This window comes from Carassius auratus, chromosome 24 (genome assembly GCF_003368295.1).
Source record: "Carassius auratus strain Wakin chromosome 24, ASM336829v1, whole genome shotgun sequence".
NCBI lineage: Eukaryota > Metazoa > Chordata > Actinopteri > Cypriniformes > Cyprinidae > Carassius > Carassius auratus.
This window is the reverse complement of record NC_039266.1, coordinates 5753729-5779821: the sequence shown is the minus strand read 5'-3', so window position 1 is coordinate 5779821 and position 26093 is coordinate 5753729. Positions and strand designations below refer to the sequence as shown.

The 26093-nt window shown below is 37.0% G+C and overlaps 3 protein-coding genes across 4 annotated transcripts in view; 1 reads left to right on the top strand and 2 right to left on the bottom strand.

Annotated features, from left to right (window-relative positions):
* Nucleotides 1–1364: 1364 nt before the first annotated feature.
* Nucleotides 1365–15871, bottom strand: zgc:101569 (enoyl-CoA hydratase). Of its 2 annotated transcripts, none has more exons than XM_026200806.1 (6): nt 15283–15871; nt 14722–14892; nt 12768–12865; nt 11874–12018; nt 2635–2784; nt 1365–1710 (listed from the first exon to the last, which is right to left on the bottom strand). In XM_026200806.1, exons 1-6 carry the CDS (start codon nt 15455–15457, stop codon nt 1475–1477), a joined length of 975 nt encoding a protein of 324 aa, XP_026056591.1. In that variant the 5' UTR covers nt 15458–15871; the 3' UTR covers nt 1365–1474. The 2 variants fall into 2 exon arrangements, with proteins under 2 accessions (XP_026056591.1, XP_026056592.1); XM_026200807.1 differs by having other exon boundaries at nt 15322–15710.
* A 194-nt stretch (nt 15872–16065) lies between these two features.
* LOC113042182 (putative nuclease HARBI1) lies at nt 16066–20433 on the top strand. Its single transcript, XM_026200805.1, has 2 exons — nt 16066–17160; nt 18723–20433. Exons 1-2 carry the CDS (start codon nt 16407–16409, stop codon nt 19121–19123), a joined length of 1155 nt encoding a protein of 384 aa, XP_026056590.1. The 5' UTR covers nt 16066–16406; the 3' UTR covers nt 19124–20433.
* Nucleotides 19676–26093, bottom strand: part of LOC113042181 (receptor-type tyrosine-protein phosphatase H-like) — a 29075-nt gene continuing 22657 nt past the window's right edge. Inside the window, exons 8-17 of the mRNA XM_026200804.1 lie at nt 25061–25157; nt 24897–24944; nt 24273–24354; nt 23956–24046; nt 23491–23564; nt 23234–23371; nt 22604–22726; nt 21669–21829; nt 21360–21495; nt 19676–20657 (exon numbers count right to left, since the gene is read on the bottom strand). Of these exons, the coding sequence (XP_026056589.1) occupies nt 20511–20657; nt 21360–21495; nt 21669–21829; nt 22604–22726; nt 23234–23371; nt 23491–23564; nt 23956–24046; nt 24273–24354; nt 24897–24944; nt 25061–25157 (1097 nt within the window). The 3' untranslated portion in view covers nt 19676–20510. The remainder of the gene's footprint in view (nt 20658–21359; nt 21496–21668; nt 21830–22603; nt 22727–23233; nt 23372–23490; nt 23565–23955; nt 24047–24272; nt 24355–24896; nt 24945–25060; nt 25158–26093) is intronic.

Below are 26093 nucleotides of genomic sequence, written 5' to 3'. Positions count from 1 at the left end.
TATGCAGTGGTTATTACCTATCAAAAGTGGTGCAAGGAAGGACAACTGGTGAACCAGTGTAATGAGTTCCCAAGACTCACTGATGCACATGCATATTGCATAGCAATTTACTGCGTTTGGGACTGCATAGCCACAGACTGGTCAGAGAGCCCATGATGACAATTATAAGAACTTCCGAAAGTTCTTATAATTGGCAAGTAAGCTACCAATGGAAGAAAGTTGCCTGATCTGATAAATAACCTTTCAGACCAGATGGATGGCCAGGTGCATGTGTGTTACTGGAGATGGCAAGAGGATGCAGCATGCATGGGAAGAAGGAGCATCGGCGAAAGAAGTGTAATGCTCTGGGCAATGTTCTGTTGGGAAAACTTGGACCCTGGCATTCATGTGGATGTCACTTTGACAAGTACCACCTGACAAAAAATTGTTGCAGATCACATACACCCCATCATGGTAATTGTAACGATATTCCCTTTGTAATCATCGGGAAGAAGGAGGCGGGAACCGGCGCACAATCAAAAAGCATTTTAATAATCTAAAATAAATACAAAACGGCGCATCAGCCCCTCACGGCGACTGACGCGCACAAATAAAAAGCAAACATAAAATAATGTCCCAGGCCTGGTCCTCTCTCGTCCTTCACGGTCGTCGCTCCAGTTTTATATCCTTCCATCTCCTACGTGGGACTCGATACTGGCGGTGGGGCGCAGGTGTAGCTCATCTCCAATCGCTACACCTGGCCTCACTCCTCGTTCCTACGCCTCTCGGCCCCGCCCCACTCGCCACAGTAATGGTGTTCCCTGATAGCAGTGGCCCCTTTCAGCAGGATAATGCACCTGCAACACCTGCAACCCTTGATGTTTTGATGTGGCTTCCAAATTCCCTATCTCAATCCAATTGTGTATCTATGGGATGCATTAGCTGAACAAATCCGATCCATGGCACCTTACAAAGTTTGCCAAATTTAAAGGATCTGCCGCTAATATATTGGTGCCAGAAACTACAGGACATTTTCAGAGGTCTTGTTGATGCACCAGAGCTGTTTTGGCAGCACAAAGGGAACCTACACAATATTGGGCAGGTGGTTTTAATGTTGTGGCTGATCAGTGAAAGTGAACATAACAGTATTGGCAAAATAACCACTCATGCACTGTACATACAAACATGCAAGACAAATCCCCTGAAAATTTTTCTTCAGTATTATTTTTTTAGTATATTTGATATTTGAGTAAAGTAAAAAAAAAAAAAAAAAAAAAAAAACCACTGATAATGACAAATGCACATCCCTTCGTGATATGTAAGCTGTTTTAATTACAATTACAGAATACTGAGATCAAATTCTTATTACTGTGTGTTACTATGTGTAAGTTTTATCTTCGATGAAAAAAAAAAAAAAAAAAACAGTCCATAGAGTTTAACCTGTGATACACTGTAAAATTAACAGTAACCGTCTTACATCTGTTCATCTGGCAGTTTACAGTTTACTCTTAGAAAACGTCCCGCCCCTTCCAGCACCTAAGCTGAATTGAGTTGCTCCAGTGACTGCTTCAGCTACAACGACTGGCAGGCCGTGGTCAAACTCATACTGCATGGCCTGGGTGAAGGAGGAGGAGTCAAAGACTGCGTGGTAGGCGGAGTTACGGTCTGCACGGAGACAGAGCTGTGGAAATGCGCTGACCTGTTCGGCAAGTTCAAGAGCCACTTGAAGTGCTAGAACAAACCAACACAGACTGACAGTTAGATGTAAAGATGCCAAAATGGGGCCATTCCTACCTCTGACAAAAGAAGGCAAACTATCAGCCAAAAAACATTGGGCAGATGTGACACTCCTAAACCTTTTTTTTTTTTTTTTTGACCATAATGTGGGACCTCAAGTGATCTCCATATCATCACTCATTTCCTTCTTATATGAACTCGTTTTGTCCTTCTGTGCAGCACATGAGAGCTCTGGCCTCTGTCCAGATCTCCTATGGAAAGTCCACACGAGTGACTTCACTTTGGAACTGAAGTGCTTACTTTAACAGTATCTCTAAACAGCTTTGAGCTCATCTCATCTTACCTCGCTGTGACTGTGTGAACTGCTGCCACATTACATTAGTTTAGTCTAACATCCTCAAGGGAACTCCACTCCGGGTGAATTAGAGATGCAAATGCTCATAAACTGGTCAAATAACAGCCCTACAGTACAGTATTGAAAGATGCTCTGACATTCTGCAGAAAAGTTTGAAATAGTTTGAGGGGAATCTCATTGTTCCAAAATGGTATGACTTTTTGTTTAGTATTTTGTCAAGATCTACTCCAGAATGTTCACACTGCTCTTTTTCATATAGTGAAAGCATATAGTATTGCAGGATACCACAAAATCACTCTAACATTAATCCATACAACAATAATATACTTTTCAAGGCTTCTGTAAAATTCTCTTAACTTCTCAAATTGTATTTGTTTTTGCATATTCAAACTTTCCACATTACTATTAGTCATGAGTCATAACTCATGTGACAAGCCAGAACACCAACAACCATATTTTTCTTGGTAACTATTAATAATATTATTTCAATATAGATAAAATGTAGTTGGTTTATGAGGTTCATATCATGCTAAAGCAAGTTTTAAGGTGCAGTGTATGTGTACCTTGGCCATCAGGCACCACTCTGTTTGCCAGTCCAAATGTTAAAGCCTCTTGTGCCTTTACTGGTCGGCCGGTGAGGATGAGATCTAGTGCTCGCGAGAGACCAATCAGCTGGGGCAATCTCACCGTACCCCCATCAATCAATGGCACACCTTTGTGAGACAAACAGATAGAGGTTTATAGACACAGGATTAACTGGTAAGAGGTGAGTTATGAACACAGACACCATCCTAAAGTTTGAGGTCAGATTTTCTTATTCGAAAGATACTAATTCCTTGTTAGTCAGGGATGTATTCAATTTATAAAAAACAAAACAAAACAAAAAACAGTAAAGTATTTATGATGCATGAAAGTTAGAATAGCCATGCCATTTAAATGTACGATTTGTTACTGACTTGTCACAGTGCACAACAAATAAGATTGAAACTTAAAAGCTTCCTTGATGTTTGAGTTACTTGATTCTTATGTTCTTATTACTGGACAAATGTAAAATCTAGGTATTAATTAAAATGTATCAATATGTGAAAATACTTCTCAGTCAGAACATACTGTAGGGGGGGGGGGGGACCCCAATAAAGTTATTATTATTATCAATATTATTTATATGCACACAGACCATTGTATTACACACACAAACAAAGGGTCCTGAATACATGTCTAATCCCCAGCAATCCCTCAGCACTTAGAGCTCTCTTTATCTCTGCCAATTCAAACTTGCATCATTACTAACACATTCTATAAATGATATTTTCTCCTGTAGCCGGTTATTGAAATAATGCAGCTCTATTCATAGTGGCTCGAGAGGGTGAGAGATAATGAGTGGATACATCTGCTACCAATCATCTGTCCTCTCAGTCCAACACGCTACACATCTGGCAGCCTAAGCTGAGGTGGGAGGGAGTTCTTTCAGCGAGCAGATCCTTCCATATTTCCTCTGCTCTTTTAGCCCATTACTCAAGTCTGTCATTCAGAAAGTCAGTCCTCCATCTCTATTACGCATCTGCAAGCATGCAGCTGACACACCAGATGTGATGAGGTGCATCTGTTTCAGAAGATGAACCAAAAAATCTTAAAAGCACATGCAGTGTAGAAACCATAAATGCAAGGAATGAAGGTACGAATCTAGGTTTGACCAACTGACCATCAAAAATCCAAGAGATTTTTTGACATACAAGAAAATTCGCATTTGAGAATCAATGTGGGCAAACCCTCAAAGGTACTTTTGTACCTTTCCTAAACTCATATTGTGTCTATTATGGATTATTTATGCTGCCTTTAAGGGTATATAAGGTACAAACATATACCTCTGAGTGTACTGCCCCAGAGATACATTTTTGCAAAATTTGGTAGTTATGTTTACATGCATTCCTTTTTGTCAATCCAAATGAATCCAATCCAATTATTGATTCTCAAAGTACCCTAAACTAAGCATTTAAGCTATTATAACACTTTTTTGTTTGTTTGTTTGTTTTTTTGATTGAGAAAGTAGTTGATTCAAGCATTTGCGTCAGTAAAATTTTCCAATGAAACATTATTTATGACCATAACCTGTTTCAATCAGGTCAAAATTTTATTCAGACTGAGCTCAATCGAGCTCATGGTGACTCATGGTGACTCAGTGGTTAGAGCAATCCCAGAAGGTTCAGGGATCGGGTCCTGGAGGCCATTCTGTGTGGAGTTTGCATGTTCTCCTTTGTTGCTGTGGCCTCCTTATGGTAATCTGGTTTCCACCACAATCCAAAGACACAAAAGAGAGGGGAATGTATGAGCGAGAGTGTGAATGTTTCCATCCAGGGTGGTTCCTGGGATTGGCATCCCCATCACCCAACATAGAACTGCATCTTTATGTACAGTGTACATAGAGATTGTACAAAGATGGATGGATGGATTGAGTTTAGTCAGACTGATGTAAGTGATTTCCAATTGGAATCTGTCTGTCTGACTGAACAATCAATATGATTATAAAGAGATTATTAGGTTGCACATAAACTTAGCTATGCTGTCACTGTGATCTAGATAAAGAAGTCCATACATCTCATCAAATCAATCCACTACCTTTATTCCTAGACCTTGACTATTGCGCAAAATCCTCTTGCTTTCACACACAGGAGACATTGAAGTGGTACAATGGCTTTACAGAAATCACCGAATGACTCCATGTCACTAGACCTGCATTAGCAGCTGGGTGATTTCAGTTCACCTCAGGTGTTTGACTGAATGAATGGATCCGTCTGTGTAAGCATGAGCCTGCGGTTGAACTTTTATGTCTTCCTGTACGTATTCATGCTGGTGATACTGGTAACCACAGAACATCAAAGTACCAAGAAAGCCTACGACGCAAGCATGCACACCCAATGGTGCTGGGGTAATGCAGTGTAACACCACACTTACCACAATAGAACTCAGGAAAAAACCTTAAGACGCACACTTACATAAAGCAAAAACAGCTAAATGAGAAGCTATAAAATGTGGTCTACATGTCAGTGAAATCAGAACCAACATGGTATGACAATGATAAAAAACCTGTTGCATATTATTTATAATTCCAAATCCCTAAGGGTTAAACCTGAGATTTAGTTTAAGATGTTTAAGATGTTTTAAGATTTAAAATAAAAGAATGCATAAGGGAAGCCTTCCAATCTCAAGACAACTCAAATCCATCAATGTATTTATTGAAATCTGCATCCCTGAGTCCAAGCATTATATGCCAAGGAAGGATCTGAAGGTTAAAAGAGAATGTCTGTAAAATCTGAGAAAGGTCGAGTCATTTCAGTTGTTGGCAGCCACTCCTGTGGCTGAGGTGGACGAATGGAAACTGCATTCAGAACAACTGGCTTTGACCACCTGGGCTGTTGGATTAGATACAACGTGTGCAGTTAGGGCCTCTTAAAAATGATAAACTCAGATTTCACAGATCTTCTGGTCTCTGATAAATGCACTGCATTTCATTTGAGCTGGGAACAAACTGTCCAAGTGAAACAGAATATTTGATGAGAAAACAATGACTGGGTCATGAAAAGTAGGCGTTCCATATGACAACGGAATCAGACCTGAATGTGAAGTTCCCATCCAGACACTACCGGAACCCAATTTTTAACTTGGATGTTGATGCTGAAGGTCAGGTCAGGACGTTTTCATGTATCCCAATGGTAAAACTTTACCTGAAAAGCCCAAATAGCTATAAATGATGTCAGCCAAGAAGGAGGGTAGTTTAACTAAAAATGTGGCAAAAGTTATTACTTTCAATTTAAAGTTTACAAAGGTTTTTTTTCTTTGGTATAACACACTGATGAATTATACACAATGAGACCAGGAAGGTGTTTAAAGAAAGTAAATAGGGCCAATGTGCTAAAGACTATCAAACTTTTTACGCAGTCAAACAATATTTCCCTTGGGTTTTACGGTGTAACTGCACTAGCTGAATCACTTAAATGGCTCGTTCACATTCTTTTCAGGGCTGTTACATTCAGTTTGGTGGCTCAATGTAGTATATGGAGACAAAACAGGAAGTATTCGGCCACATCAGAGAGATTTCAGTCAGTTTGGGTAGCATATTTTCCTTTTCCAGGGTTACCTCCCCAATCCGCGTCTCTTTCTCATTTCTGTCTCTTCGTCTCTCACCACGAGGGATTCCCCTAGGCTGTTCCCATCTTGGTCTCCCATATACAGCCCTAAAATTCACTTGCCAAAACAAGATTAGGTAAAATAAAACCTACAAGAAGGATGTTAAAATAAACCCTTTCCACTGATGGTGGCCAAGACATCTATTATGTGAGATGAATGGTGTTTAAGGGCCTGCTGTGCACTGTGGGTAAGTACAGGAGAGAGTGAGGAAAATTCAGAGGAAATAAGTGGGTAGTGTCAGAGCGCTTAGCCTTGTTCTGGGAGAAAAAGTCTTTAAATGATAGTTCCCATTTAAACTCAATCATAGTAGAATGGCCACAGGAACCGATGTGCGGCAAAAACAACACACAAAATTTGTTGACAAAACATTTGGTAGGAATGGTTACATGTTCAATGCTCAAATCAGAAGAGTAATGTGACTATAGATATTATATCATGATATCATGTTGTTCATGATTTCAGAAATAAAAACAAGTTTCTGGTAAAAATATGTGGCGTCTCCCTGTGCAAGTCGCTGCCACAATGTCAGGAAGTTGCTAGAGGCTACTAAGCTGTCCTGATTATGTTTGAGCAAGTTGCTATGCAGTTTACAGAGTATTGTGGGTGGTTGCCAAGGATTTGCTACATATGAAGTGAAGTGATGTGTGGCCAACTATTGTATCCCATACTCGGAATTTGTGCTCTGCATTTATCCCATCCAAGTGTGCGCACACACACACACACACACACACCGTGAACACGTTTTGTGGGTCTCACCTCAGCTGTGGTACTGAAGGTGGAGGGGAGCACTGGTTATTCACTCTCCCCACCTACAATCCCTGCCAGACCTGAGAATCGAACCCGCAACCTGGTTACAAGTCCGACTCTCATTCCATTAGGCCACAACTGTCTCTTGGTTATGCTACATAACCAAGATGTCCTGAGTGGTGTTTAGCATATTGCTGTGCAGTTGGTGGGTTGTTATGGGTGGTTGCTACATGGTTACTTAACTGTTCTGAATGATTTGTTTTAATGTTTCTAAGCACAATTTGCTAAATCGTTATAAATGTTTATATGGATGATGAGGTGTGATACCAGCTGACAAGCCAGACTCGGAGCTGTTAATGTTGATTGATTTCAGATTAATTACAGGAATTATTAAACAGGAATATGTAAGGTATAACTAATGATGGGATTATTCCACTTACATCATAGTTACCACACATCAAGACATTGTTCAGATCTGCAGGCATGTGCAGCGGGGGGTGCTTTGGGGGCTCAAAGCCCTGCCTTTTCCCTAAATTAACCAAAAGTGCACCTCTCTCAACAATTATTAACAACAATATACTGTGGTTGATAATATGAAATGCTTTTAATTTATAATTATGGTTCAAAATCAGTAACAATTAGCTCAATACTCTGAAAATACCTGTTTATTTTTACTTACAGTCTGAGATGACATTGTCATTGTGTTGCTACAGGTTGTGTGTGTCTTAATGCTGCAATACAAGATTTTTGCCCTGATTTTACCTGTTTTGGCTAGTTGGAAAACATCTGAGCCAGTCTTTAGATTTGAGTTAACCGATTTCACAGAAAATTGCGTAGGGTATGATGGTCACAAAAAAAAAAAGAAAATAAAAATCTTAGTGAATTCCAGCCTTTAAAGGGACAATAAGTAACTTTTTAGGTATTTTATTATCTAAAATCAATATTTTTATTCATAAATATGCCCTCAATGGTGTACAAATACCTATGCCAATGTTTAAACTAATCCTCGTAAATGAAGAATTTATTATCTTTATATACATGGGACGGGTAGGTCGACGGAGGCTTCCATGTAGTTCCGCCATCTTGTAAAACTATAATAGCAGAGAGGGACAAAAAGTACTAAGCCAACGCGTTTCCACAACGCATTTTCGGTCAGAGCCAGAAACGCAGGTGCAGAACAGTGAGAGGCGCTTGAAACTGCACCGGCAAGTTTAAAAGTCTGGATTGCATTCTTATTATGGACCATACATATGCCGCGCCACAGGAGAAGAAAACATCGTCGCCAAAACAGTCAAAATAGAACGTAAAAGGAAATGTGACCGTAGATTACAGAAAACAAGAGTTAATGTCGGGGAAGCTTTTTCTAGGTGGAAAGAGCAAATGCTGGATAAAGATTTCAAAAGAGACGCTGAAGTGGCCTGTTTTCTTCTCGACAGGTAAGTCAGTGTTTGATGATGATATCTAACAATGCACATAATTCAGAAAATATAACGAATAAAGAAGACATAACTACTAATTACAATATTTCATGTTTTCCACAGTCAGTAATTCATACTGTAACATTCGTTTGTTAGTTGTCATGTTGCAGTTTGTTTGAAATAACACACCTGTTCACCTGAAGGAAAACTCGACGAAGTGCTATTAGAAGACATCCTGTCAAAGCTTTTTGGTACATATCGCCTACCGTAGATGCAACGCGCATTTGAAAAAGCGAGGCGCTGGAGAGCAAAATTAGTTTGAATGCAAAATACAATTTCACCACTAGATGGGAGTAATTCCTACTTACAGTCCCTTTAAACAAGTTCAAAGTTCACTGAATGTGAACTGGATTGGTATCTTCGCGGTTTTATTCAAGAATTGTTTAAAAACTACATAGACACTGTCTAACTGTTTGATTCAGTTTGATTGTATTGTTTTTTGAAAAGACTAAAATGGAAGATGTAGTATTAATTGACCCTTCATAGGGAGCATGAATGATCATACCAATCATAACGCTGAATCCGCCATTTTGTCTGACACAAAACAGACAGCAAAGTATGCTAGGTTAACCTCAGAGTTAGTTGAAATAAAATACCTTCTGATGTTCATTCATGTTTATTTTATGCTTTTAAGTAAATATGAAAAGATGATCAACTTACGTTGTCACAACAATTTAAAGAGCCACGTTTATTTTTTTCTCAAAATATGACAGAATTTGAAAGCGAAGACTTTGTTTCAAACCAGAATTAACTTGCTCTGACTTCTCTGTCGGCGGGGTTGTCAGTGTCCTCTTTGCTCTGCACTGCGTGAGAACATGATGTGTGGTAGAGAGCGAAATAGCTTGTGAAGGGTCAATTGTAAATAGTGCTTAATTTTCTCCTATTCAAACTCTTACTAGCGTTTGATTTGATTGTTAGTTAAAAAAAGCCCAAGTGCCAATAACAGGCCTATTGTAAATGTGAAGTGTAAGCAGTTCAAGGTCAATTTTTGTAAATAAAATGCGCTTTTGTTTAGTAACTATTATCTTACGCATCTCAGTATATATAGTCTGCTCTATATATGGCTCAGGTTCCTCCTTGTAAGTAAATATATACCCATTTTTTTCACCCATAAAATTATAAGTCTAATAAGAAAAGATATATACATCACCAAAACACGTTATTTGAGATATCATTCAATCCTCATATGTAGCGCAGGTAAAGTTACATGCCAAATTTTTAAAGGGTGGTAGGTTTGATCAAATTCTGAAATAAGAACAATATTAATGCAGACAATTGTCTTAGCAAGCACTAACATTTTTTCATTGCACAAAAAAAATTCAACTAATGATTTCTGTAGAGCACCGGTGAAGACAGCAGGCGTCACGTCTTCCTGGGTGGCTCGAGTACAGTAGAGGCAGACAGTCTGAGGAACAGGGTTCACAGGAACATGCGGGCAATGCCCAGATGCTTGGTTTAATGAAAGAGAGGATCATGATGATGGCTCTAAGTTTTAAACGAGCAGCTGGAAAAATCAGTTTCTGGCAGTAAATTATAGCACTGCTGGCATATTTATACCCACTGTGGTCATATTTGTAGTATAGAGAACTAGTACATGCACAATGAAACTGCATCAAATTTCTCTTCTCTTTTTATGTACTGCAAAGCCTGTCCACAATAGTTTAGAACTGCAGGATTTAATTTACGTTTGAATTCAAATTGGCACCTTTTATTTTATTATTCATAACACAGCCATTTATAGAATCCTCCAAGTGCCACTGTATAATAAGGTAATATCACGGTACATAAATATCAGTCCGTATAAGCTGTGAATGTTCTGCATACCCAGGCCATTTCAGAGAATGAGCTCAGATTCTGGCTCATAAATATTAAACATTTTATAATTTCCAGTAACATTTTATTTTAAGGTGTCTTTGTTACACGTTACATGTACTTACTATTATAATAACACTTAAATATTCATGATTATTTACATGCAAGTAACTCAGGCCATACCTTAATCAAAGCCCTAACCATATAGTAAGTGCATGTAGTTAATAAATATTACTCAGCCCTTAAATATATAATTACACTGGAACAATGACACCTTAAAATAAAGTGTAACCTAAATTCCATTATCATTTGAGGTGTAATATTAGTTAAGTTTCCATAATAAAATGTTACATAATTGTCTGTAAATTATTTATTCACATGACAAATTTCTGCAAATATGTGCCAATTAAAAAGGGATTTGTGTGTATCCACAACAGCTTTGGCACCAACATGCATCATCATCACTGCTCCAAGTTCTCATTGGTTTATTGGCATGTGTGTAATTTCATGTGCAGGAAAAGTGGTCTATGAATTGCTCGCAAAAAAATATACCAAAAATAAAGTTGCTTTTAATGCAAAAATAGCATAACTACAAAAAAAGTTGTAACTGTATGTTTCTATGTTTTCAAAAAAAAAAAAAAATTAAATCCATTGGAAGCATTTTTGGCATAGTAAATCATATGAAGAATGTACGCAATATTTGGCAACATGCTTGAGCAAACTAATCTAACTGAAGATTTCTGAGGATTTTTATTGTTCCATTTGTTTCTCTCATGCTTGACAAATCTTGCATATGTGTACAAGTATGTGTGCAAGCATCCATATCCATCTGGTTATTTCTGGCAACAGCACTGATACTTTTAAAGTGGTCAGAAACTGCCTTTGTTTTTATTTTGTACTGTTTACTGGGGTCCATTTATAATGTTATCAAGACTTTTAAAAAACATCATAACTTAGAAGTAATAGGCTATTTTCTGTCCTGTTTTTAACCCTCCTCATCAGAACCCTCTGTTTGACTAGGCATGGTGGATTGTAGACTAAGAAGTAAACACTCAATGCTATGATTGGCTAACAGTTGTGTATGTTTGACAGCAACATTCCTCATAGATGGATGCTGCTGTGATTTAGGTCAAAATGCATAAATACTCAGCACATATCAAATGATCTATAAAAACAGACAAAGCAATAGTGACCACATAATAAAAATGTATTACTAATCACTGTTGGATCCAATGATTTAAAAAAAAAACTGTAATTATCATTACTGTAAAGTTATTTAAAAGGTAGTTTTACTGGTCATTTTTCCATTTTAAGTATTACCATAGATATTGGTGCTGTTTCAAAACTACAAGTAGTTATATTCTAATATCAGGATTTTCTTGTAGGATTTTATCTTGGGATTTTCTTCAAGATTGTTTTTTAGAAGAAAAATCTCCCAACCACAAACCCCTTGCTCCAACCCAGCTGTATGTATGGAGTTTTAAGGAGTTGTAAGTATGAACAAATAAAACAATGCTGTCCAATGCCACTCCAACCTCAGCCTTAAACAAATTAACAATAAATTAGAAAACAATACCTACCAAATCTGCGACAGAAAACACCCATGATGGAGCTCTCCTCAACCACCCTCAGGTCAGCCAGCAGGGCCAGCTCCAGACCCCCGGCCACAGCGTACCCACTGACTGCTGCGATCAAGGGTTTTGAGAGTCTCATACGAGATGGACCCTACAACCAACAACACACATCAGTATACTGCCCTTCTACCCTTTGAACCATGCAGTAGGACTGCAAACATTGAGTGTAAAATGTCAATTACATAAGCATTTACACTGAAAGTGACTTAATAATTGTTGTATCATTCAAATGTTTAGAGCATGTGAGCCTCACAGTTTGTTCTACTATTGGTAGCTGCCGTCAGTCTCTGTCGCTTATGTGGTACATGTTACTCATTTCACATGTGAAGCAGATGATACATAATAACAAAGCTCATTTACAAATAAAAGTCTTTAAAGGAATGGTAGCAAAAAAATCTTATTTAAATCTGAAGGCCTGATCACAGCAAGACAAATGTTCGGTGTAAACATACAAGAGAAAAGGAGCTGGTTCTGGTTTCCTCTCTGTTATACACTCTCTCTAAGCAAAATAGTCATGAGCACCACCAAATCATAGTTTTATGTAACAGCAGTGGCTCTGGGCATGTGACCAAAAGTGCACATTTTTGGTCGGCCAGACTTTTTCACTATGCAAAGGAGGGGGACAAATCTGTTGCAATGACTGCAATGTTTGTTTCATTATGAACATTTTGGTACACATTTTAATTTTAATAAATGGCTGTTAATGTGACTGTTAATACTTTAAGGGTCATAGAAACATTTCTTAGTTAACATATTATAGCAGATTTAAAGGTAATGTATTAAATGACTCCTCTAGTATTACTATGCCATATACTGCATCTAAGAAGGACCACTCCGTACCATAGGACCAGGACCACGGCAGACATCTTGCTCCAGTTTGAGAGATCCAGAGCTCTGGGCCAACTCCTTCAGATCAAAACCAGCGCAGAAATTCCCTCCTGAAACAAACAACTTGTGACCTTGTGAAAAAGAAGTCCACTTAACATACTTTTAAAAAGAGTACTTATTACAGATATATTATTCTTTAAAATAATATGGTTACGTGCAAACTTAAAGTACTGTTTTCGGACAATTAATTACATTTTCACTGCAATTTTAAAACAATTATTAATGTTAATTACAAATGCTGAACTTTAGAGGCTTTTGTTTGTTTGTGTGTTTGTTTTTGGCCCACTTACTGTAAGTAGGACTTAAAATCATAGTTCACCCAAAAATGTAATTTCTGTCATCATTTACTGACACCCAAGTTGTTTAAAAAATTGAGATATTTCTTCTGTTAACCATAAATATGTGTGTGTGTGTGTGTGTGTGTGTGTGTGTGTGGGGGTGAAGAAAGTGGGTAACCAAACAGTTGCTGGTCCCCATTAACAACCATAGTATGAAAAAGTCAATGGGGAGCAGCATACATTCTTCAAAAAATCAGAACTTTCAGAATAATTTCTGAAGATTTCATTTCTAATGTAAATTATATATTACAACGTTTTAATTTAGAATTATGTTGCAATTTAATAAATTAAAAGTATAGGCTATTAACTTTTAGGTAACACTTTAGTTTATTGTTAAAAATGTTGCATGTATTTACTATGGTAATAAATTACTCATAATCACAAGTAATTAATACTAAACCAGCCCTTAAACATATAATAAGTAAATATTTGTAATTATTATTTGTGTAATTACACTGTAACAATGATATATAGTGTTACATACAGTATATGTATTGTTAAATAACACACTACAGTTACAATTATTCATACATGTCCTTAGCTATATTAGTCAAAATAAGTGTACTTCAACGATTTTAAGTTTACTTTAAAGTAGAGTGTTTAATTTGCCATTATTCAAACGTGCACTTTTGTTTACTTAAGTGTGTAAAGAAAAGTTATTAAAGTATTCTCTTTTTGAATAAATTTAAGTGTTCTTTTATTTTATTATATAAAAATTTATGTTATACAATACAGGGTTTTTATATACTTTGAAGTACACTCCAAATGTCCATTTACCACAATTAAGCACACTTCTTTTTCACGAGGGCATCCATGCTAACTACAGGAATTATTTTAAACTTTCAAATTATCATTTATTTCAGAGAAAAGTTATAAGTTAAAACAGTCCTTCAGTGTACTTTAACATATCACAGCTTGAACGAAGCAATAAAAAAGCAATTATTCATAATTTAGCTGTAATGTGAACATGGACGCAATTTTCGTAATGGCTTCCTAATGGACTAGTAAAATCTAGACCAGTATGTGACATTATGTGTGCTCAATTGCATTTTAATGTCCCTTTAAATGCTTAAGATAAAGTATGTTAACACAGACCTGAACCTGGTGAAATAAGGGAGTTCTTGTGTGACCATCATTACCTCTTGCACTCATCCACCTCTTCAAAGCTCAAGCAATTACTGTCATCACACATTCTTAATGTTGCCGTCTATGTAATGTTATCTACTGTGTTCAGTTCACCTGCAGAAAGTCCTCTGGCCGAGCTCCAGGTTTAGAGTGTCATTGAGAGCAAAACCTCTCATTTGAATCGTGATAAAAGTGATTTGGGAAATTTGAGCAGAGATGGTTGATCCAGGTTGAACAAATTATTTATATTGAGGGTGTGCAATTTGATGGCCTAGGGTAATTGTTTTCAGTGTGGTAATATTGTCATCACAGGCTTTGACATAACACAGGACTCTTGTAGCCATGTGCTGCCCACTTAGTCAAAGGTTGGGAGGATGGGGAATCAGGGAAAAGTGCATGTATAAACTATTTCTTTGCAGTGTGCAGTGTGTAAGTGAACTTACCGACTCCATAAAGCACTGCCACATTAAGGCTCTTGTCCTGATCAAAGGCCGACAGCTCCTCGGTCAGTCTCTGAGCAGTCTCTGGATTTACTGCATTACGCGCTTCAGGACGGTTAATCCCAATGAGCATCACTGTACCCCTCCTCTCAGATATCACTGTCCCACTTGCACCTACCACAATCACAGAATGAAATGCATAATAATTGTTATTATTATTATTATTATTATTATCATTGTATTTTTCAAGCATTCAAATAAAATAATGATAAGAAGAAACTTACTAAAATCCGGTCAAGTTAATTTTATTTATTAATTTACGAGATATAGACTGTTTCAAAGCAGCTTAAGAAAAGAAAAGAAAAGAAAAGAAAAGAAAAGAAAAGAAAAGAAAAGAAAAGACGCATAATTTTAAAGAAAAGAAAAGAAAAGAAAAGAAAAGAAAAGAAAAGAAAAGAAAAGAAAAGAAAAGAAAAGAAAAGAAAAGAAAAGAAAAGAAAAGAAAAGAAAAGAAAAGAAAAGAAAAGAAAAGAAAAGACGCATAATTTTCAAGTTTATACTGACCTCTACTGATAAAAACCGGAACCTCGGATAATACTTTACCTGGGCCAGCGCTTTTTATTTCTTCTTTTGAAGTGGTGCTGTAAAATCTTTGTCCTTTCACTGAGTTTAAAGTCATGTGGTGAACTGACCTCCTAAAGGCATTATTAACTGATAGTCTCCATAAAGTTAAAGCCATGTTGTTTTGCTTAGTGTATAGTGGCAGATTGTGTCAAACTTCACTGTTTCATGTTGACATATGATGGCACAATTATTAGATCGGAATACCAAAGCAAAAGTCACCCAGAAAATGCTAGTAAATTACAAACGTGTGTTTAACAACACTCCAAAGATAGACCTCGCATTGGATCCAAATAGAATTTCACTGTCTTCCTAGATGACCAAAAATATGTACAAATTAGTGGAACATTCTGCTTGGTTGAAGCAAATATGTTAACAAAATAGGAAATTTACCATAAGAAGGGAGGAACAAAGTTTTAAATATATATATTATCTTGTATTATCTATGGGTTTTAAAAGTGAAATATAAAACATGTTTTGTTATGTTTATCCTTTAAACACAGGAGCACAAGAATAAACGCAATTCGTTAAAATTCCAATTTTAAAATTTTAATTTTAATGAAAAACAAACAAAAAATAAGCTGTGTATTCAAATATAGAAAATGAAACTAATAGTTTGTTAAAGTAAATACTGTGTAATAAATAAATACATTTGTAGTTAATGTTCTTTTGCATTTATCTGCCAGTGGGACTTTTATTATGAAATGTAAAAAAACGAATATTCTCATGGCCCGGATGTTTAGCCACTAAGATCCCAGGCACGTTTCGAAGTAATTTCTTTGCTGTTAAAATGTAGGTTTTTAAATTAGATTGGCTTGCTGTCAACTATATAGAGACATAATATATAGAGACATAATGCAAAAGAGCTGGGCTGAGGAATGCTTGGTCGTTATTTCACTCAGTTACACTGGATTTTTAATGGACCAATTTATCTGAAGATTCTGATGGTGTATCGTCCCGCCACTGTAATCCAGACAAAAGACAGTCAAACGAAAACATCTCTTTTTAAACAAATATAACCGAGAGGGAGACGTTTAAAGGTTATTATTTTTCTTCAGCTGCTCACAATGTCTTTAGCTGGAGCGCTGTGGTTTGCTGTCCAGGATGATTTATTCGCAAACGGACTGTGTAGCAGCTCCCCATCGTCCAGCATCAGCAACACAACACAAGAGCAGCAGCCCAGCGTCAGTGAGCCCATCCCTGCCTCCGAGACACGCGGTGTCCTGGACGAACTGGATGATCTCTTTATTTCTCAGACTTTACATTTCAATCGACAGTGTTTACGGTTCATCATCGATTTCATCCAGGCCCGTATGAAGAAGGACGTGTTTGTGTCCGGCCACAGCCTGACCTCCGCAGAAGCCAACATTTTGGCCACGCTTGCCTGCTACGCACAAGGGTCTCTTTCCAGTAAAATCACCGAGCGGTTGGGAATAGATCCGACAGCAGCGGGCGAAGCGGTGAAGACCATTACTAAACTCTTAGCAGACACGAGTCCCGATTTCATCACTTTCCCGAACAGCTACAACGACCGCATGGGTGCCGCTCAAGCCTTTAAGAACCTGAGCGGCGTCCCGCATGTGGTGGGAGTGCTGGGGTATCTGCACGTGAAGGTGAGCCCTCCGCCTGGGGAGGAGCACATGTATATGAACACCCTGGGCTATCATTCAGTCATGATGCAGGTCATATTCGATGTAGACGGGAATCTGTTGAGTCTGGAGCAGTGCTGTCCCGGAGGAACCCCTGAACACACGATTTGGGAGAACTCGGACATTGGCAGACAGTTCAGCATCTTTCAACACGGTCACACTTGGGTTGTTGGTAAGCTGTGAACGTGATTAAAACGTATCGTACTTCGTTCCGTTTACCTTTCTGAGGGGGGAAAGTGGTTACACTTTATTTTAAGGTTTCCTGTTTACAGTGTAATTATAATTTTAAGTACTGATTAATATTAATTACAGTTAGTTACTATATGGTTAGGATTATGGTGATTTGCATGTAATTATGCGTGATAAATTGTTGTTATTATAATAGTAGGTACATATGTGTAACAAGGGCACCTTAAAATAAAGTGTAAAAAAAAAAAAGTTAATATAAGCCAAAGAAAAAATACAAATAAAACAAGCAAATAAATAAAAACAAATCTTATCATATTTAAAACCACAATCATTAGATGTTATTATGGATCTGAGTTTGTTTTTACCTTGAATGATAATGGAAAATTATTTCACCCATATGTTGACATTTTATTTTTACAAAGTTATTTGAAATTTTAAAGTAGTCCATTTACTTGCATTTAAATGGTTCTATGTATATAAAATTACTGGCAATTTATTTTAATGCAAACAATATAACACAGCTAAAATAAAACAATTAAGAAACCATAAAACATCAAAACACAATATGAAAGTGAAATACAGCCAAGTATGGTGACCCATACTCAGAATTCGTGCTCTGCATTTAACCCATCCAAAGTGCACACACACAGCAGTGAACACACAAACCGTGAACACACAACCGAACAGTGGCCAGCCATTGTGTCATCTGCATATAGTTGAAAGGACACTCCATATTTCTCAAAAATAGCATCCATTGGTAGCATAAATATAGGAAAAAAAAAACTGGGGCATGAATCGAGCCCTGTGGCACCCCACAAGCAAATGGGCGTGAGGACAAACTATGGAAACACTAAAACTTCTGTTTGTTAAAAAAAGATTGAAACCATTTCACCACCCTGCCCTGTAACCCAACACAGCTAACTGTCCAACCTGGAAATCAAGATGTTGTGGTCAACCATATCAAATACAGAGTTTAAAGGAACTATGTATTAAAGGAACAGTTAACTCCACTTTGTTCGAAAATAGACTCATTTTACAACTCCCCAGAGTAAGTTTTAGGTCTGGCGATAGCAGTTTTAGCTTAGCTTAGCATAGATCATTGAATCTAATGAGACTGTTAGCATCTCACTAAAAAATGACCAAAGTGTTTCTATATTTCCTGGTAAAACTTGACTCTTCTGTGGTTACTTTGTGTACTAAGAACAACGGAAAATGAAAAGTTGTGATTTTCAAGGCCAATATGGCTATGAACTACATTCTCATTCCGGTGTAATAATCAAGGAACTTTGCTGCCATACAGTGGGTGCAGCAGGTGCAATGATATTACGTAGCGTCTGAAAATACATAGTCCCAGATAGGTAACTTCCAATACGCCTATTTTTGTGTGGGTCGGTTATGGAAGTCAACTATCAAACACTTCTGAATAATAAACCTAACTGACCTGCAATACCATGCTGTAAAACAAATCAATTAATTATTTTAAATTAACTCCTCTCAGCAAATTCACGGTTACAATTGCCCCTTCCCCCTCTTATCTTTCCACAGGTAGCAGAAGTCTGCATGGTTGTGGCCATGTGTTGACACCAGTCGAGGCTTCTCGCATCAAAAGCAATGCAGCCCTGCGATTTAACAATGCACATGCTCAGCTACACGGGCGTACACAGCAGGTCTTTGGAAGTTTGAAAAGTCGTTTCCAGTGCCTGCGTGACATCGGCTCCATTCAGTCATCTGAATCAGTGGCATATACCATCAAAGCCTGCTGTGTTCTGCACAACATCTGCAAGAAGTTTTCCGTGCCGTTACCCTTGGATTTTAGTGTAGAGCCGCTCCATCCACCATCAGAGGTGGTGAACATCATGGCAGAGCAGCCGTTTGACTACATGGAAGACACTAAAGATGAAATGATAGAAATGTTTTTTAATATTGCAGGGGATGAAGGCAAATAAGAGGTGAATCAGATGTAAAACTCGTGATAGCAAAAAGCCAGAAAGGATTAATTTAAACAATGAACTAAATACTGTTAATGAAATTAACACAGACAAATGCATGCCAATGCCAGTTGATCTTCACATAGTTTTATTAAATTTATCAATAATCGATGAAAATAATTTAATGCTAATACACTAATATTTGTCAACAAGTGATGTGAATAAAAACAAACTGTTTATAGCAGACTTAATAATACAAGTTTGTTACAAGAAATGGATATGCTGTGGTACCATGGCTCAGTGATGCTATCAGCTGTTAATGCCACGGTACTTTCACATGCAGAACGTTAATGAATAATTATCATATTTATATATACACTAAGAGAGTTGCCATGGTTGTGTCTAAAAAAAAACATGTATTACAGTGGTACCATGTTCAGAACAGATGTTAATACCTGGTACTTTTTGAAATAATTTTCAAGTTAATTGTTTACAAATTGCTTATGGTTGGAAACATGTCATGTCTGGTTAAGACATGATGTAAATGTATTCAAAAGTTACAGTTCAGTAAAATTTTCATTTTACCACAGTGCAAAAAAAAAAAGCATGACCGCAAATACCAAAACAGGTAACACATCACACATTATTTACTCCAATATGTGAAGGCAAAGATGAAAGTAACTTAAATTTGAGTGAATGTGACTGGAATTTCACTAATGTGACCACAACTTAACTTAACTTAATGTTTGAAGAATGTTTTCACAGTTTTCTATATAGTAACAGTTTGCAGAAACCATATCTGTGAAGCAAAACATTTCCCCTTCTTGGCATCTAATTCTCTATTTCACATACAGATATGACATTATTTAAATCAGGGTACCCAGTCCTGATGTAAATAATCACACAAAAATCATCTTTAGCTGAACTATTCCTTTAAAGCATGTTATACGGCAGGCAGCTGAGAATAAGTAACAATGGAATAATAATGGAAAGATACTTTGGTATTAACCTAAAACAAATCTAATTCAACTGACATTAAACAGACCATCTCTTATTTCAATTTTAACAAAAATGTCACATTTGAAAGCAATGTGCAAAATAAGCAGCACTAAGTACAGCTTAAAGGAGAGTTTCCTTTCAGAGACCACAGGTTATCAAGCAAAAAACAAGCCTATACAAAGCTATTTAGTTTAATAAAGAGTGGCATTTAAGTTTTAATGGTAAACTTATAGTTCTTTATAGCTTGGGCTCAAAATATCATTGCCAGTATCTTTCAGCATTGTTAGCAGAAGAGTCCTTTCATATAAAATAAAATAAAAAATAATAACCCAGGCTTACAGTTTTTATTGAAGGTTATGTATTTGAAATGAACCATTGGACCATATGATATGGCTTATATTTCTGTTTATATTTGACTTTGATTGTTATATTCTTTTAATGCTATTGTGTTGACATAGATCATGTCTGAGTTGTCATAGAGAGGCTCTGACTTAGGCCCAGTTTTGGGTTGTAGACTATCCATGATGCACTGGTGCAGGAACACATACTGAGACTGTAAGAGAAAGAGAGATAAGCATAAAACAGATGAAAGCAAAGAGTGTCTGCCAGGAATACGTATCTCCTTATTTCCATGTGATAAAATTATTGCCTGCAATTACATAACGATATGTAATAATCATAAAAATACAGATGCAATCCTGTTAGGCCAAAGAATGTCCTTTTTGAACTCAGAAGAACTTTGCAGATAAAAGGAATTGCTGTTATTATATTGCTGTTAGGTCTTGAAACCTAACTGTAGAATTAGCAGTAACATCTCTGTATGTATATATGGAATAATGAAAAAAGTTCTTGTTTAATTGCTACTACTTAAAAAATTAGAGTGTTTTCATTTCATGTTACTCATGTTACTGTTTACTAAAACTTTAATCACTGCCGTGAATGCAAAGAAATCATGGTTATTAGAACATAAATGTTTAAGTAGTTTAATATGTTTGCATTATTCCATGGTATATGTGGTTACATACTGTTAAGATATACAGTTTCCTAAATGCCACCCTGAGATGGAATTTTTATAGTAAAAGTCTTATAGTAAAATTCACATTTTTAAGTGTTTGGATCCTCCAGGAAAAAAGCTAGCCATAACCCAAATAGGCCAAAATAATTGTCACAATAATAATACCACCACCTGAATTCTAAGCTAAATTGCTCTAAAAATGCTTTTTACAATTACTGTATGTATTTAAATCAGCGTTACCTCAGTTTGCACCATTAGTGGCCGACAGAGTCTCATTTGCTGAACAAACGCTGCAATTCCCACTGCCTTCTCTTTGTGCAGCTGCTGTAGCAGGACGTCCAGCGCTATTAGGGTACCTGTCCGGCCCACTCCAGCACTAGTGTACAGAGATGGTGACAGAAGGATTAAAACTTTGCTTTATTTTGTCAGTGTAATTATTTATTAATGCTTACTCTTCACACTGATTTGCTCTCCGCAGTCGACTGACTGTCATTATTCACGTTAAGTTAATATTTGAATTGGGTTTAAAAGTTAGTAGTAGTAGCCCACCTGCAGTGTACAGTCGTCGGCCCTGCAGAGTAAGAGCTCTCTATGTGCTGACGGATGAGTCCTCTGAATTGGATCAGCTCCTCTGTGCCAGCAGGAACACCGTGATCCGGCCATGCTGTGAAGTGGAAGTGTCTCACTGTTCGTGTCTCGGAGGTCTCTTTCTGTTATAGATAAAAAAAAAATAGACAGAAATAGATTATGTCTTAAAATAATCTGACCAGTCATGTGCTAATATATTCATATTCAAGTTAAATGGCTCATATCAAAAGAAAGCAGAATAAATATTTCTGAATACCAGATGAACTAATGATAAGAGTGTGGTAAAGTCTGTCAAAGTTTGCGCTATTTCTCACTCTGTGTTGCACCTACGGCTCTGCAGATCCTCCTGAAGGATCCCAAGAAATAAGTAGATTACAGATCTATATTAAATAAAATGTTTATAATATGTCGCAATGTGATAATTGCTATGTAAAAAAAAACTATCCATTTGTTAACTCTCATCATCGCTTATTTAGAAATCATGCATCTCATTTCTGGTCCAAATCCTTTTAATATCCTAAAAGCAAATGACTAACGGTGCTAAAATACTCTCACAGGATGCTTTAGTACTACCGAAAAAACATGAACCTGATAAATATGACTCTAAATCACTGCCAGACTATGATTTATCTTTTCTGAATTTGTTAAAATATTGGTGAATGAAACACCATGAAAGTTGTATATTTCAGCTTTAAAAGTGTGCTATAAATAAATAGTTCTCATAAACCGCTGTCAGGGCCAGAGAGAATAGAGGATGAAAAATAAAGTCAATTATTGGTTATGATATAACCAATATATATCATTTCAAACAAAATTAAACAGTTTGACATGTTGCTTTGAATGTTATGTTTCATTCTATTATCATTAAACAGGTAAATATAAATATTTCGGCTCACATTTTTTATAATAAATTCTCGCAGAGTCCAATTCGGAAATTTATCCTCCAATTTCACTGTAACCAGCAGGTTCCCATAAAGACACGGTGTGTAGTCCAGCGGCCAGTATTGCTCACACTTGACCTGGATAAGTTAAATCAGAAAAGTTATATTTAAATAACTGCACAAAGTGCGGAGGAAAAATCTGACATAGCAAGCTAAAAAGTATGCAACCAAACCACTCTATGTAAAATACTGTGTTAATTGTGGGCGGCAGTGGCTCAGTGATTCATGTAGGTTGTCTACAAACCGGAAGGTTGGTGGTTCAATCCCCGGCTCCACCTGACCAAGTGTTGAAGTGTCCTTGAGCAAGACACCTAACCCCAGCTGCTCCTGACGAGCTGGATGGTGCCTTGAATGGCTGACACCGCAGTCAGTGTATGAATGAGTGAGTGAGTGAATGTGAGGCAAGTTGTAAAACGCTTTGGATAGCCATGGGGACTGTTGAAGCGCTATATAAATGCAGTCCATTTACCATAATAATACTGTTTCAAACATTTCTACATAATGTAAAGTTCCATATAGTGTTTAAAAAAATGGAAGCAAGTAACTACTTGAAACTAGAGTAAGCAGCCTTCTATTCTGCCTTACCTTTCCACTCTCAGTGCAGTTGGTTACCATGACGATGGCCTGTGACCTTTTCTCCCAAACCATTCTCCAGAAGTCATTGACAGTGGATGGCAGTGGACCTTGAGCAGCAATATACTGTCTGCTTGCATTGCCATAGCCCTGATATACACATAAACAAATGTCAATCCACCAGAAGGACCATTCTTTGGAGAAACAAGCGAGGAAGTGCTTTGGGTTATGAATTACAGCTGATGTTGGCTACTATTTAATGTACTTACAGGCATGTAGTTAGCATTGATATAATCAGAATCACCCTCATCCTTTGTAGTGAGATGCACTCTAGAGGAGTCATCTTAAAGATAGAGAGAGGAGGACAAAATTACATTTTCTAGTCAGATAATGTGCAGTAATTTTGCTTGTGTGTGTGTGGTCCTGGTATTCCCTACATTACGGGGACAAAATGTCTTCACAAGGATAGTAATACCAGTAATTTTTGACTTTGTGAGAACCTTTTTTTAGTCCCAATGAGGAAACGAGCTTATAAATCATACAAAATTAAATGTTTTGAAAATCTAACAATACAAAAACATTTTGTGGGGTAGAGTTAGCGTAAGGGGATAGTATAAAAGATAAATGCCGTATAAAAACATTACATCTTTGGAAAGTCCAACACAAACCTGTGTGTGTGTGTGTGTGTGTATGCGTGTGTGTGCGTTTGTGTGTGTGTGTGTGTGTTCACTTACAGGCTAAAACATTGGAAAATCTATTTTTGTCCTGGTTTTCGGGAAGAAGAGCTGCTATACTAGACTGTTCTATACCAACTGAACTTAAGTCCTGTTAAAACATATTCAGTAAAATAATACTCAAGAAACACAAAACAATCATCATCAAAACAATGAGAATTAACTTGATGATTCTAACATATAAACAGGTTGTCATTTTCAATATTTCAATTCTTTGCAACAGTCTAAACTAGGCCTGGTTTTATTTAAATATCACCAAAAATTCAGTCAGAGATAAAAAAAAATACAAATGTAATTTAATATTACAGACAACCTACCTCATATTCCTCACTGAAACCTCTATTCTCATCACGACTCATGTTTTGATAATGTCCAGGAAATTTATCCAAGGGAATCGGTCTGGAAAAAAACATTTCACAGTTACTTTTTTATATATAGAGGACACTAAAATGACTTCATATACAGTGGCCCCAAAAATGTAGACACTTTTGGCATACCTAAACAAAATGTCTGGATAACATAGCATTAGATAACATAATATTAATAAAGCAAATGTATTTGTGTATAAAAACTACTGTACATGACACTTTCACATTTTGATATCTAATTACACAATTTCACCTAAGGTTCACCTTAAACTGCAAATTCTGTCATTGTTTACTCACTCTCTTATCATCTCAAACCTGTATACTTTTTTTTCTTCTGAAGAATACAATCGAAGATATTTTGAAGAATGTTGATAATCAAACAATTTTGGTCATCACTGACCTCAATTGTACAAATATTTCTCAAAATATCTTCTTATATGTGTTCCACATAAGAAAGTCATTGGAACACAGGATTGGAAATTACATCTAGAGAAATATTGAGATCAACTTCCAAATGCTTTGCCTTGGGCCACTGTATTTTAAAAATTTCCAAAATAATAGAGTCATACATACTTGTAGTTTTTATTAGACACTCTTGACTCCACAAGTGGGTATGGCATTCTAAAGATGAGAAAAACATTAGAGATAAACCCAATATAGCTTATATTGCATTATATTATGAAAGAAACTGATAATATTTATATAAAAATATATAAAATCAATCAATAAAAACATACTTATTGCGCTTTGCTGAACCATATCGGCGCCATGCAAATACAGCAACACAAATAATGATGACCAAGAGTAAAAATACAAGAACTCCTGCTATGACACCTGCAGAAAATAAAAAGAAACAAACACTGACGTCAATGCAATGTTCAACTAATATAAATTAAAACAAGGATAAGCTCTATGCAGCTGAAGCCTATGAGGTTTGCAATCCTTCAGAAATCATTGTTATATGTTGATTTGCTGCTCAAGAAACATTTATCATTAATGTAATGGTTCTATTATTATCAGTAATAAAAACAGCTCCCCTTCAGGAAATCGAGCTGTCAAACATTTTGGAAATGCCATGGCGAGACCACTTTCTAATGCGAAATTAGCCCAAAAGTGAACCAGACGTCATGAGCGGGGTGAAATGAGCAACCAGGAAGCATAAAGGCACATTCGCCAAGCTTAGTGAGATGGTGTGTGTGTGTGTGTGTATGCAAAAGCATTGAGTGACAAGTTTCAGAGGCCATTTCAAGTCATGTGTTCCTCCCTGCCCACAGTATCTTTCAGGTGGTGAAATAGTGTGTTTGGTATTAGAGCAATAGCAGTCAGCTCTCAAGGAGGGCCACTGTCACGAGTGTGAGCTTCTCCTGCTCTGTGTGCTTCGCTCCTGCCTGGCCATCTTTGATGAAGATCGGAAGATCTTTCAGAGATTGGAAGCCTGCCCCACTGTTTCTTCCCCCCGAGAGAGAGACAGATGCTTCATCTATCTTCCTCCGAGGATGTTGATGTAACGAGCATCAACATGGAGGAGACTGTGAACTCACCACCACAGTCGCTCTTGTATGAGGAGCTTGTGTAGGTTGTAACTTGTGCAGTAGCCAAACTGAAAATCGAATGGCCAGCCGAGAAACAGGATGCTCGTCCAAAGAGCAAGCTGGATGAGCACACCCTTAAAGCTAGATCACAGCCCTCATGACAGGGCCTTCATTTTTCCCAGATCTCCATGTTGAGGTTACGAGATCATGGGATAAACCATATTCGTCCCGACTCTTC